Source organism: Mercenaria mercenaria, chromosome 8 (genome assembly GCF_021730395.1).
Source record: "Mercenaria mercenaria strain notata chromosome 8, MADL_Memer_1, whole genome shotgun sequence".
In the NCBI taxonomy this organism is placed as follows: Eukaryota; Metazoa; Mollusca; class Bivalvia; order Venerida; family Veneridae; genus Mercenaria; species Mercenaria mercenaria.
The window spans coordinates 31,540,959-31,556,169 of NC_069368.1; the positions used below are offsets into that span (position 1 = coordinate 31,540,959).

Genomic DNA, 15,211 nt, shown 5'->3' on the forward strand with positions numbered 1-15,211 from the left:
TACCAAGAACATTTATTCCATCTCCGTATTTGAGTCCTCTGACTTCCATCATTTCTTCATATTCGATAATCTGCTTCGTAAAGTTGCCCTCTGCGGTGGTTGTCAGTGTTGCATTGATGCGCTGCCCCGTTGTTTCATTAATCAAAATTGTTCCATTCAGGATAATGTTGTCTGTTAAAGGTGTTAATTGTATACGTTTCTTCTTCACTTTAACATCACTGTACGATGTTTTGACATGCTGAAACATGGCCTGTGCAAGATTGTCAGGGAAGAAGTTCCTGAAAATGCAATTTTAAAAGTGAGGCTGCCATTACATAGTATTACATGCAAACATATGTATATACATGTTGGATTCCTTTGCATTCTAGATAGAGTCAGGCCCCCTGGGCACTGCCATAAATCAGGCCCTGCTCTCCTATCTCTATGTGTCCTAGGCTATGACTCAAAACTGACAACCAAACTGACAACCATCTGTTGAAATGAATGCTTCTTCTATGCAGATGTGTAATTCATAGCTAATCTAATAAGTAACAGCAGGCAGTTAACCTAACCAGTGTTCCTGGATTCTGTACCAGTACATACCTGTTCTCCGCAAATAACTGCCAACTTCCCCACATGAATCAGAGGTGGAGGACGAATGATTTCAGACACAATGTCTTTTATAAAATTTTCACGGAGAACATACAACCTGCCTGAGGATCGAACTCATGGCCCCTCTCCCTATTGAGCTGAGCAGGCAGGTTGGCGCAGCGCACAGATTAAATTTGCATTTCGTAACTAAGTTGATTGAATAGTTTCTTTCTAAAAATCAAGTCTACCAGCTAGAAACACTGAAACTCAACTACCAACAAGAGCTGTCCATAAGACAGCCAATGCTCGACTATTCAAATTATTGTCCCAGAAGCAGGAAAACATTACCCTAAATGTTAAAGTATCTACAGAGTTTCAATCCAGTATCTGCATTAGTTTTGGAGATAGTAACTTGCATGCAAAACTTTAACCAGAAGTTTTCAGTTCAACAGGGGACATAATTTGACAAAATCATGTCAGAGTTATGGGACTTGATGCAATCAACTAGTTTTATAACCCCGAAGGCACATCTGAAGTTTTAATTTAATATCTGCATTTGTTCTGCAGATAATAACTTGCATGCAAAACTTTAACCAGAATTGTCCAAAAGGGGACATACTTTGCGAAAAATACATGTCAGAGTTATGGGACTTGGCCCAGTGAGGTTGGAAATTGATCTAGAAAAAGAAAAAATATTTAGTTTCAAATCTATATGTTTTAAGAAATAGCTGTATGTAGTTGCATGCAAAACTGTAACCAGGGTTTTCTAAGTCCAAAAGGGGGCATAATTTGGCCAAAATGCAGGTCAGAGTTATGGGACTTGATGCTATCAACTAGTTTTATAACCCCAAAGACAGGTGTGAAGTTTCAATTCAATATCTGCATTAGTTTTGGAGATAGTAACTTGCATGTAAAACTTTAACCAGGATTTTCTAAGTCCAAAAGGGGGCATAATTTGGCCAAAATGCAGGTCAGAGTTATGGGACTTGATGCTATCAACTAGTTTTATAACCCCGAAGACACATGTGAAGTTTCAATTCAATATCTGCATTAGTTTTGGAGATAGCCATATGTATTGCATGCAAAACTTAACCAAGGTGTGATGCCGACACTGACGCCGGGGTGAGTAGAATAGCTAAACTATTCTTCAAATAGTCGAGCTAAAAATACTGTCAAAATCTGTATTTATCACACTTAAAATGACTCTTCCTTTGTTTACTTATAACACTGTTAAAATACCAGAGCATATGCGAAGGTGACTGTGTTATGAAGGGTCAAACAGGCTTCTAAAATAAATGAGTTTCCAACATGGTAAGCACCCATATAATAAAGAGTCATAAGAAACAAGTTCAGGCATAACTATGAATTTTATTAGCTATTCACTGTTGTTTTCCCATTTAAACATTTACTGGAGCAGCTGTGACCATGACAAATAAAATATAATTCAGTATTGAGTTTATCACACCAACCAGTAATAGCCCTAAGTGCAAGATAAGCAAAAACCCTAAGTGCAAGATAGGCTGGGATCCAGACCAACCTGTGTGGATGTGCAGGCTGGTCTGGATCCATGGACTGTTCGCAAACGCACTATGTTGGTTCTGTCATGGTGTGGCTCAATTATCACTATTTCAATCAAAAGAACAAACCTTATGAGGTCAAGAAATGCATCAAGGGAGGTAATTCTGCTGTCTCCCTTAGCAACTGCAGTTTCATCTTTCAAAACTGGGTCACCAGGATGAATACTGACAACCAGGATGACTCCAATAATGATCGCCATAAACGTCGTTCCGAAGTAGTACAACAAAGTCCGTAGTCCCATATGACCGCTGGCTTTGGCGTCCAACGAAGACACACCTGTAAACAAACAATATTCTTAGTTCTTCCATTCTTCCTTAAAAATGTATTATGGTGCACATATCTTACACAAACTGAAACTGTGAAATGTGATATTTGTCCTATTAAGTGACCTCTACACTATTAATTACACTAAAAAGAAAATGACCTATGTCTATAACACAGCTTAAAACAGCAGTCTGTAACATGTGGCATGGGTCTGTCCAGGTCAGGAATGAAAAATGCAGACATTAAGCTGTAGTTTAATGTAACACCAACATAATTGAGATCATATTGGGACTTTTTAGTTGAGGAAAGACCTATAAGTGCCACTCAAAGCATTATGCAATGGCTGGCAACCAGGTAGAACCATCAGCCTTCTGCAAGGAAGCTGCATGACTTTCTCACATGAAAAAAATCTAAATTTTGAGCATAAAGCAGGGAAAAGAATCTTATTGAAAGCTTATTTTCAACAAGTTAAATAAATTAATGTGGAAATGATTATGACCTTGACACTGGGCTGACAATTTGAATTCTTATTCTAAAAAGACACTTTGGACCAAAAAGGCAAATAATCAAAATTTAATAGTAGATACAAGGTTAATCGGTACACAAAATGTCAGAGGTCACTTTATAGGACAAATATGATGACTATGAATACATTTTTCTACATTTTTTTCATTATTTAACAAGTCTGTGAGAAGATAAGAATCATGCAGTTCATTAATTTTTTTCCTGGTGATATAGTAACAAGAGCAAATTTGATACATATTTATAATATAACACTGATGTTACTGATGTTTTTGTGTGTTTGAAATGGTTATGACTTTGATAAAATTGAAATACAAAAGGCAAAACTAATTTAAAACAAGAGCTGTCACTATTAGTGACTAGTGCCCCCAGCAAGTGCCTAAGAATTCTACAGTTGTCTGCACAAAATATGCCAGAATAGTTTAGGTATGAATAATTTGGTGACCTTGACCTTGACCTGAGAGGCCCAGGTCATAAGCATGACACACCTTCTCAAAATGGTTAACATTTGTATGAAATTATTTTCAAATCCCTTCATAAATGGCAGAGTTATGGACCAGACAAGAAACAGACCATGTTAAACTTTGACTTCTAAGTGTGACCTTGACCTTGGAGCTAGGGGTCTGGGTTTTGCGCATGACACATTATCTCATTATACGGAAAATTTGGGCCAAGTAATTTTAAAATGGCAGAGTTATAGACCGGACAAAAAGCAGACCATGTTACCTTTAACCTCTAAGTGTGACCTTGACCTTGGGGCTAGGGTCTGGGTCTTGTGCAAGACAAATTATCTCATTATGCTAAACATTTATGCCAAGTTATTTCAAAATCCCTTTAAGGATGGCAGAGTTACAGCTGGGACAAGAATTTAAACGGATGCACGAATGCACGGACAGTGTGATTTTAATATGCCCACCTTCAGTGGCATTAAAATAATTAAATGAGTCATGAATGATATGTATTAATTAATCTAATATCAGTGCACATTATGTTAAAGTACTTTTTGTCAAAAACCTCTTTTTTCTCAATCTTCATCATTAGTGTACCAAAAGCCTCCATGATAATTGCAGCCTTGTGTTGTAACAAGGCAGACGGCAATCGTGGAAGACCTGGCTTTCAACTCCTGTTGTAGAAAAACAAAACTGACAACCATTTTTTGGTAAATCAGTGGTGGTTAAACCACCTTTACCGTTCAAATTGCATGATCTGGAACAAAAGTGCATGTTTAATACATAAACAAAACAACAATAAAACTACAAACATTTTTTTTTGTTTTGTTCACAAAATAAAGCCCTAAAAGATTAATTGTTCATTCAATAAATCAGGATATATTTATTCATGTACTCAAACTTAACAATGATTTTCATGCATGTTATCAACTTATTCAACCTAAAGAATAATTTAAAACCAAATTACTTTATGTGTGCCCCGTAGCTTTGCTTTGTCAATATTTATTTGTAAATGTTAATTGAGCCGCGCCATGAGAAAACAAACATAGTGGCTTTGCGACCAGCATGGATCCAGACCAGCCTGCGCATCTGCTCAGTCTGGTCAGGATCCATGCTGTTCACTAACAGTTTCTCTAATTGCAATAGGCTTTGAAAGCGAACAGCATGGATCCTGACCAGACTGCGTGGATGCGCAGGCTGGTCTGGATCCATGCTGGTCGCAAACCCACTATGTTGGTTTTGTCATGGCACGGCTCAATTAGTTATTCCTAGGGGTAATTCTTAACATTTAAAAACACCCTAATCTCCATTTCAGTTAAAAATGACTGAATGACATTGCTGCTGCTGCAGTACACATTAAAAATTTTATTGATACCTGTTTTAACACAAATTTGAATTTTCTTAACCAAATAATCATGTGGTGCTATTGATTAATAAAAATACAAAACTGAACCAAACTTTTATTAAAAAAAAATTGTCAGATAAACTAACAAAAACTGTCAAAAAACTTAACAAAAGTTAGGAGTGGGATGTCTGACTATGCAATCTAAATAAAATACAACACAATATTTATTTATCTTCACCTAAGTGAAATAATCAAGATCCATTTTATTACCATGTAAATTACAAACAGCACCTCAATTTTATATTAAACAGATACAGATCTTTTCATTCCCTGGGGAAAATGGAAAATTTTATGACATTTTGACTTATGACATAATCAGAATCCTTTAAGTAATAATTTTTGTAATGAATGATGTGAAAACTAGGCATTTACTAAACTAACTAGGTAATTTATTAATATTATTATGTAACTAGAAATTGTGTTAGAAAACGGTTCCATTTCAAAAGAGTACGATGAAATTAAGCTTACCCTGACTACAAGGACATAAAAATATTACTAACCCTAACAAATGGCAGACCCTTTGAACTAGATAAGCAGTTGAAGAGATCTTTATTCACTGAAAAAATTCAAGAGCTATAACCCTGCCTAAATACCTAAACAAAACATTGAAAAATAAAGCTTAAACAAGGAGCTGCGTTCAATAAACGCTTGATGCCCCCAGTGGCATCCTTGTCGATACAAAGCAACTTAAGTCCAAAACCAGGTCAAGTTCAAGGTCAAGGTCAAACTGAGGTCAGGTGATGTCTGAAGATGAGGAATGGTCACAGGTTACATCTGCATTAGTATCAAGTCATTCTAGTAAGGGGTATTGATGCTAGACGAAACGGTCCCATTTGGTTAACCAAGAATTGGCCCATATAAAGCAACCTAAGTCCAAAATGAGGTCAAGGTCAAGGTCAAACTGAGGTCAGGTGATGTCTGAAGATGAAGAATGGTCACAGGTTACATCTGCATTAGTATCAAGTAATTCTAGTAAGGGGTATTGATGCTAGACGAAACTGTCCCATTTGGTTAACCTCGTACGGACAGAGTGACGGACGGACAGAACAATCACTATATGCCTCCCGCATCAGTAGATGCCGGGGGCATAAAAAGGTTTTTCCAACCAAGTTTGGTTGAAATCCAAATAACAGTTTTGGTAAAGTAGTCTAAACAAACTTCATTAAAAAAGGTAAAAGATGTCACTAGTTATTGAAGAATGCCTGACGTGAGGTGCCCTTGTCAATCATTGTTAAGATTTAGGGTTTGAGTTGGGCTCCTTTCTGGTAGCCATAGAGATACAGACTTGACTTCTGTGCACAACAAGTCATACCACCATGCTTAACATCTGACACTAGGACATGAAGTGCTTGGACTGATGGGCAAACTCCTGGACAGTGTGAGCAATCAATATCTCCTTTCTGAGGTAAATACAACTATAACTCCTTTCTGAGGCAAACAAACAATATCTTCTTTCTGTTTGTTTGCTTTGACTTTAATGCCATTTTACAACAGTATTTCTATTATGAAACGGCAGACAGTTAACCTAACCAATGTTTCTGGATTCTGTACTAGTACAAACCGGTTCTCTGCAAGTAATTGCCAAGTTCCCAACATGAATCAAAGGTGGAGGACGAATGATTTCAGACACAATGTCTTTTATCAAATCATCAAAGAGAACATACTCCTTGCCCGGGGATCGAACTTACAACCCAACTATCCGTTGATCTGCACTCTCCCTACTGAGCTTAGCCGGCGGGCTATACCACCTCCTTTCTGAGGTATATAAAACTGTACCTCCTTTCTAGGGCATACAATACTATACCTCCTGTGTGCAACATCTAAAACTATACCTTCTTTCCGACACATACAAAACCATACCTCCTTTCTGAGGCATATAAAACTCTATCTCCCTTCCAAGGCATACAAAACTATACCTCCTTCCTGAGACAATTAAAACAATACCTCTTTTCAGATGTATACACAAAATACCTCCAGTTCAAGGCATACAAATCCAAACCTCTTTTCTGAGGCATATAAAATGGTACCTGCTTTCTGACACAAACAAAATGATACCTCCTTTCTGAGGCATACAAAATGATACCTATTTCTAATTCTGAGGCATACAAAATGATTTACCTCCTTTCTGAGGCATATAAAATGATACCTCCTTTCAGACACAAACAAAATGATACCTCCTTTCTGAGGCATACAAACTGATACCTCCTTTCTAAGGCATACAAAATGATACCTCCTTTCTGAAACATACAAAATGATACCTCCTTTCTGAAACATACAAAATGATACCTCCTTTCTGAAACATACAAAATGATACCTCCTTTCTAAGGCATACAAAATGATACCCCCTTTCTGAAGCATACAAAATGATACCTCCTTTCTGAGGCATACCAAATGATACCTCCTTTCTGACACAAACAAAATGATACCTCTTTTCAGAGGCACTGAAAACTATACCTTCTTTTCAAAGCATACAAAAATATACCTACACTGTGAGGCATTCAAATATTCTCTCTTTTCAAAGCATAGAACACTATACCTCCCTTCTGAGGCATACATATTTATACCTTATTTCTGAGGCATATAAAACTATACAAATAAAACTATACCTCCTTCATGAGGCATATATAAAACTATATTCTTTTTCTGATACATCTAGAAAATGCTGACAAATGCCAAATTAGGGCTGACAATGACCCTTTGTGTATAAAGTTTAACCAAAATCCCACTGGCAGCTTTAGACTTTGGCTCCCCATACAAGGTATTCAAACTTGCTTAGTTACAATATGTTGAAGTTGGCTGTTGAAGTTACCTGTATTTGTACAAACTTGTTAAAAGTTCAAGCAGGTTTCACTGAACTTTCTGTAAGTTGAATAAATGTGTTGTTTGTTTGAGAAAATGTTTACTTCAAAGTGTGCAAATATTACATATTGTGTTGGACGTATTGCTACATTCCAGCAGTATTATCAACATTTGAAAAAGAAAAAACTGTATTCAGCAGGCAGCCTAGGGAGCAATACATGACTGCTTAAGACATGTAGCTGTTGAAGAGGTTTAAGTAAGAACAAAAGTCAGTTTGGAAGTTAGCTAAATGACCATTTAAGCAAAGTGTCTGTTTAATGCAGGTGGCTATGACAGATTTAACCAATAAAAAAACAGTTAAAGTTTCACAAGATAAATTAGATGGGCATGTTGTAAGGGGAGTGGGGGGAAGTGGTTGGTGACAGGGGTATGGGAATAGATTTAAGATGACAAGTCTTTCATAAGAAGAAGTGAGTAGGGGAGGGCAGGGGAGGAGAAGGGATAAGGTGAAAAAAATATTGCAGATGTAAAATTGAATTAGACAGTTAATAGTAGGGGGGAAAATGTTGATGAAAAGTCTTTCATCAGAGGGATGTCATGGCAAATAACATTGAAAAAAAAAAGCCTTTTGTTACAGGGAGGTAAAGAGACAAATGCTTAGGATGAAATGTCTTCCACCAGAGTGTGTTGCAAAACAAAAGATTTTCATCTTATCACAGGATCAAACTCATGGTCATGGTTAAGGGCAGTGGTGGTCTAGTGGTAAAGGTGTCGGTCCCTCAACCCTTGGGTCGTGGGTTCGAGCCCTACTGGGGTCGGAGTCACGGCCACGACTTCTCATATGACACCTGAGTACTGGTCTTTCCAGGAAGCAGACTCGAGAGTGGTTCAAATAAGCCTGAAGCTTCCATCACAATCGAGCTAAAATAAATTAGTATAAACTAAACTAAAATAATAATAAATGGTCTCAGTCTCACTCTTTGTACCTCAGTGTACCGAATGCATTCTGCCTGCAGGACATGAAAATTTGTTGATAACCCATGTCACAGACTGCCAGCTGTGACATTAACAGCAGTGTGTAGCTTAACATCCTAGCATACATGTAACTTAAGAAAGTACATGGAAGCATTTCATGCTGTAACAATGTAAGATATTTCCCATGTTGTATGAAACAGAGTTATAAAGTACTTTCTCAATCATCTTAGAGTATTTTTCCATATTATGTTTAACATAATAAAACCATAAGCCACAAAAAGCAACTATGTTGACATTTATTAGCTTGCAGTTTATCTATATATTTTCTAGAACAGTGAGTTGTGAAAAATTAGGTATAACTCTCGAGATCAGTATCTTTTCTTCCTTGGAAATGCTGAGAGAAATTCTGTCTAGTTTCTAAATGAGCAATTATTAATATTTCTGCATGTTGTTTGGATTGCCAAGACTCTGTTCACAGTTAAACCTGTCTTAGACACCACCTGTATTCAGTAGTCACTTAACTTAAGTAATGACAATACAAAACAAAATTTTCTTTCTAAGACAAATCTTTACCAGATTCCAAATCCAGCTAGGGACTAGAAAATCTTTTCTTTTTTTTTTTTTTTTCGTTTCGTCTTTTTATTCTTTTTTCTTTTATATTATATAGATTTTTTCCGCTTGTACTATCTTATAAATATTTTGTCTTAGTTCTGATTATCTTTCTTTTCAGGAAAAAAGGGACATAATTATATAAAAAATTAATAGCATCGAGAGTTATCTCCCATGATCAATAATGGGATGGGGGTGGCACCAAGCTCTCATGGATTTTCAATGGGGTGGTAATTATTTCCATCTTAGTATCACTAATGAAATAACTCAAAATTTACTGAATACAGGGAAAACCAAAATATGATTTCTTGATAAACACAATCATACTTTATGATTGTTATTTAAGTAGGCACTTGGCAGGCTTGTATGGCAAATGGCCAATCGTATTGTTGCAAGCAAATGAAAGTAAAAGTGACACAATCTTGCCTTTAACAAAGTCAACAGTTGTATTGAATTCTGAATTATTTATTGCTATTTTGTTTTCTTTTTATATTGTAATTGTTATGTTGGGCTTACAATAAACTGTATTGAGAATCAGACTTTGTTGTATCTACTTAACAAAAAACACTAAAATTATCTTGCACTAAATTCTCCTAAATATCTTAAATCATTTATCCCTACTTAAGGTAGTTCTGCATATTTGAAACAAATATAACATTCTTTATAGTAGAATTTTATCAAACCATATTTTTTTTTTAAAGAATTATTGTATCCGAAGGAAATTCAGCCAATAAAAAAAGGGACATGATATGCTCCATTTTTTTGTTAGATTGATTGGTCGTCTAGATGGGCTTGTATAGAAAACATGAGCTTTTGATGACATCTTCTCATACAGAAAAAGTTCCACAATATAGATTTTAATAAAACTTTTCATAGTTTTTGTTAAATCATTATATAGCCAAATATAAACTGTATAGGTCAGTGTGCTTTATTTTTCATAATTCCCCTAATATCATCTTGTTTAAAACTTATCATTTTGAATAATTTTAGATCAGATCCCATCGTTTTGTCAAAATTACTCTTAAGGAAAACATTAGCACTGATTATACATGGGATATAACAGATTTCCGGCAACATCTATGCTACCTGTACAATAGCTGCTAGACGTAATTCTAGGTTTTCTGGATAAATGAGGTTAACCGTCACTTCCGGCTAATCAAATGTGCAGAACTACCTTAATATGCATGCGCATGGATTCTGGAATTGAGAAATGAAGTAAATTTGACCAATTTCATACCTACGATAAGACTGGATACGATCAAAGGTAAGATCAACATCTTCAGTGCTCTCATCAGGATCTCGCCGGGAAATGAGATTATCATGATGGCGTTCTCCGACGGTTCTGCTAATCGTATAATACAACCCAAAATAATGCCAAGTACGACCCCAGCAATTGTCAGGATGAGCAAAAGATTTTCTTTGCACAATCTTCCCACCTGAAAAAAAAAAGGTTGGCTTTATTGCTTACTTTGAAATAATTGCTTTACATGGGCATGAGACTTCTTGCTTTTGGCAATTTTTTAAAACAGCTATTTTGTGGATACAAAAATTAAAGGATTACAAGTTTTGAGGATACTGGTATATTTCAAAAGAAAAAATTATTTCATCTGCTGGGATTTAATTTCGTGGATTGGCAAAACCACAAAAAATGTTCCCACCCCCATGCCCCCATGAATATTTATGATTTCACAGTAATTATATGAAACTCTTATCATTTACAATAGGAATGAGCACAATTACTGTGTAACCAATAGTGGGTGGGGGCGGGGATGTTCAACATTCAGCATATTTTTGGAAATGACAAGAAATAACGGGATAATCTAATCTTGATTCATCTACACAAATAATTATTAGCTTAAGAAACTCATCTTCTTTTTTAAGCAGTAAAACAAGTAATACAGGTCCGTTACAGAAACAAGGAAAAACATAGCCGTGGCATTGGAAAGCACAGTCACTTCCAACACATTAGCAAGCTGTCAAACTCATTCTACAATAATCTATCAAAGAAAGCAGATTTCTCTTTAGGGCATCATTGTATCTAAGTGAAAGTTGTAAAACTTGGACAAAATGCCATGTTGAAGACTGGTTTAATATCCTGTAAATTACAAAGGCTGTCTTTCTTCAGAATAAGTTTCGATTTAAAACATACTTAACAAACATCAATTTCGGAGAAAGTTCTTACATGATCAATATCTTAACTTTGCAATTTTCCAAGTATCATAATATACGATATTTTTCTGTAACCCTAAATCAGCGAATTAAAAAATGCCAATTTCATCTTTGCTTAATCAAAAAGACACCTTGACCTGACCCCACACACACATTATAGTTTATAGTGTATATTTACTGACTATTGGCCATCAGATTCATTCAGAAACTGCTTTAATATTCAATAGATTGTTCTAATTCCAAAACATTTTTCTTCAAATTCTGATATGAGCCCCAGCAAAATTTAGTGTTTAATAAAGACCAGTGATGGATTCACAACCTATGTAAGCTAAAGGAGTCAAGAAACAAGAGCTGTCACAGGAGACAGCGTGCTCGACTATTTCGATGCTGGATAGTGAAACTGGGCACATCTGAGGAAGCTGGAGCTGTCACTGGAGTGTATAATGACCCCAATGTGGATGAAGATATTGCAAAATAGCTCCAGTCTGTGTCAAAAATATTAAGTTATAAGAGAGATAAAGATAAAGATAAAGTGCATCAAAACACTAAATTAGTATAATTCTAAGCAAGAAGGGGGTATAATTCATAAAATAATGGTGCAAAAACTATACACCTTGTGTCATATGAAGTGGGTGATGATGTGGAACAACTACTTCAAGTTTGCATCAAATACATTAAGTAATTACTAAGACATAGTGAAAATGCATCAAAATTAACCTTAAATTCTAAGTAAAAGGGGGCATAATTCATAAAAGAGGTGCCAGAGTTATGCACCTTGTGTCACATGATGTTGGTGATATGTTGGAACAACTATTTAAAATTTGAATCAAATCCATTCAGTAATAACTGAGATAGAGAAAGTAAAAAGGGGAAATATTTCATGATGTGAGTGATGATGTTGAACAACTACTTTAAGTTAATCAAATCCATTTAGTAATAACTGAGATAGAGGGAAAGTGCATCAAAACTTCATCATGAAATTCTAAGTTAAAGTGGGGAATAATTCATTAAATATTGGTACCAGAGTTATGGACCTTGTGTCATATGGTGTGGGAGATGATGTGGAACAACTGCTTTCAGTTTGAATCAAATCCATTTAGAAGTGAGAGTGCATCAAAACTTTAACCTGAAATTCTAAATAAAAAGGGGTGATAATTCATGAAATATTGGTGTGACAGTTATGGCCCTTGTGCCATATAATGTGGGTGATGATGAGGAATAATTATTTTAAGTTTGAAACAAATCCATTAAGTAATTACAGAGCTAATGAGAAAAAAAGAGAAAGTGTAAAAAAAATTAAACCAATTGCAAGGTGGGGACGCAGGACACTGACGCCGATGCCAGGTTGAGTAGGATAGATCTCCATATACTTCGTATAGTCGAGCTAATAAAAAGCATATATTACTATCTCGAATTTTAACCTTTAACCTGCTGGCGGTAAGTGGTCTTGCCATTGACACAAATTTAGCCCAAGATCAGCCTGCGTGTCATACTGCCCAAACTGTATGATAGAACAGTCCGTTTTAAAAATTTAGTAGGGTAAAAAATTCTATTTTGCACATGATATTGAACAGTATTAAAAAAGAAACAGAATGATTCTGTGATGGATAATGAACAGACAACCAAAACAAAACAACATATCTCCATGGAATTTAAGCAAGACATAATTACGTAACTGCCAAAAAAGCGAAATTCAAACCCAACAGTAACAAGAGGGCCATGAAGGCCCTGTATAGCTCACCTGACCTATTGACCTAAAGATCATCAAGATTAACATTCTGACCAAGTTTCATTTAGATATGGTCATAAATGTGACCTCTAGAGTGTTAACTAGCTTTTCCTTTGATTTGACCCGTTGACCTAGTTTTTGACCCCACATGACCCAGATTCGATTTTGACCTAAAGATTATCAAGGTTAACATGCTGACCAAGTTTCATGAAGAAACAGTCATAAATGTGGCCTCTAGAGTGTTAACAAGCTTTTCCTTTGATTTGACCTGGTGACCTAGTTTTTGACCCCACCTGACCCAGATTTTAAGTTGACCTGAAGATCATCAACAGTAACATTCTGACTAAGTTTCATTAAGATACGGTCATAAATGTGGCTTATACAGTGTTAACTAGCTTTTCCTTTGATTTGACCTGGTGACTTAGTTTTTGGCCCCATCTGACCCAGATTTAAACTTCACCTAAAGATCATCAAGATTAACATTCCAACCAAGTTTCATTAAGATATGGTCATAAATGTGGCCTCTAAAGTGCTAGTTTACTTCTCCTTTGATTTGACCTGGTGACCTAGTTTTTGAACCAAGATGACCTACATTCGAACCTGACCTAAAGATCATCAAGATTAACATTCTGACTAAGTTTCATGAAAATAAAGTCATAAATGTGGCCTCCAGAGTGTTAACAAGCTTTTCCTTTGATTTGACCAAGTGACCTAGTTTTTGACCCCACCTGACCCAGATTTTAACTTGACCTAAATATCATCAAGATTAACATTCTGACCAAGTTTCATTAAGATATGGTCATAAATGTGACCTCTAGAGTGTTAACTAGCTTTTCCTTTGATTTTACCTGGTGACCTAGTTTTTGACCCTACATGACCCAGATTCAAACTGGACCCTACCAATCTGACCAAGTTTCATGAAGATACAGTCATAAATGTGGTCTCTACAGTGTTAACAAGCTTTTCCTTTGATTTGACCTGGTGACCTAGTTTTTGAACCCAGATGACCCAATATCGAACTCGTCCAAGATTTTATTGAGGGTAACATTCTAACCAAGTTTCATTAAGATTGGGCCAAAACTGTGACCTCTAGAGTATTAACAAGCTTTTCCTTTGATTTAACCTGGTGACCTAGTTTTTGACCCCAGATGACCCAATATCAAACTTGTCCAAGATTTTATTGAGGGTAACATTCTGACCAAGTTTCATTAAGATTGGGCCAAAATTGTGACCTCTAGAGTGTTAACAGTCAAATTGTTGGAAACGGACAGACGACGAACGGACGACATACACAGGGCGATCACAAAAGCTCACCTGAAGCACTTCATGCTCAGGTGAGCTAAAAATGTACTGACAAAAACGAACATTTTTATGTTTTTCCGACAGATGGAAAAAAAACTCAGTCAATTGAATATATCTGACAATCACTTTTCACTGGAAACATTGTTGGCAGGGTTCTCTACGGTATATTTTGTGAAGATTCAATAATGGTGACAGTAATAGCATTTTACCTATCAATAAAAGACCTAAACCAAATTACCAGCTGTGGAAAATGACACCTCTCATACGAAAAAATGTTTTTTCTGCACTTTGTATTCTTAGCAATGTCTTCTTGAATATTTAAAAGCTTGAGAATAGTCAGGAAATTAACATTTTTCTTTTTTGCACACAACTGCACATGTATATACATGGTGGTCATTCTGTGAACGTATGAACTTTTTCATGCTAGATAAAGAAAGAAAATTGTCATTTGTTAAACAAGACTATTGGAATCTATGTACGTAATTTTTGTAAGCTGACATATTACAAATGGACAAGAGCAAATCTGTTTGACAGGGTATGAAACAGGAGCAGTCCTGATGACAGTGCACTCGACTTTTTTCAGTGCTTGACTCTGAATTAGAGCTTTGCTAGTAAAAACTTTATAGCACTTTAACGAAAAAATTCTAAGTTTAAAAGGGACATATCTCTATCAAAATTCAAATCAAAGTTATGGGGATTGTTTCTCCTAGTGTAGACTTTGACAGTAAGTTTCAAGTCAATAGCTTTGATAGCAACAGATATTTGACTTTATCAAAAACTTAAACCGACGCTGATGCTGGGGTGAGTGTAATAGCTCTCCTTTTTCTTCGAAAAGTCGAG

The 15,211-nt window shown here is 35.8% G+C and overlaps 1 protein-coding gene across 2 annotated transcripts in view; it reads right to left on the reverse strand.

Annotated features, from left to right (window-relative positions):
* Window positions 1-15,211, reverse strand: part of LOC123566653 (excitatory amino acid transporter-like) — a 69,058-nt gene that overhangs the window by 30,995 nt on the left and 22,852 nt on the right. For both annotated transcript variants that reach the window (XM_045360942.2, XM_045360941.2), the window contains exons 3-5: window positions 10,409-10,607; window positions 2,217-2,424; window positions 4-278 (exon numbers count right to left, since the gene is read on the reverse strand). In XM_045360942.2, coding sequence (XP_045216877.2) covers window positions 4-278; window positions 2,217-2,424; window positions 10,409-10,607 — 682 coding nt within the window. The remainder of the gene's footprint in view (window positions 1-3; window positions 279-2,216; window positions 2,425-10,408; window positions 10,608-15,211) is intronic.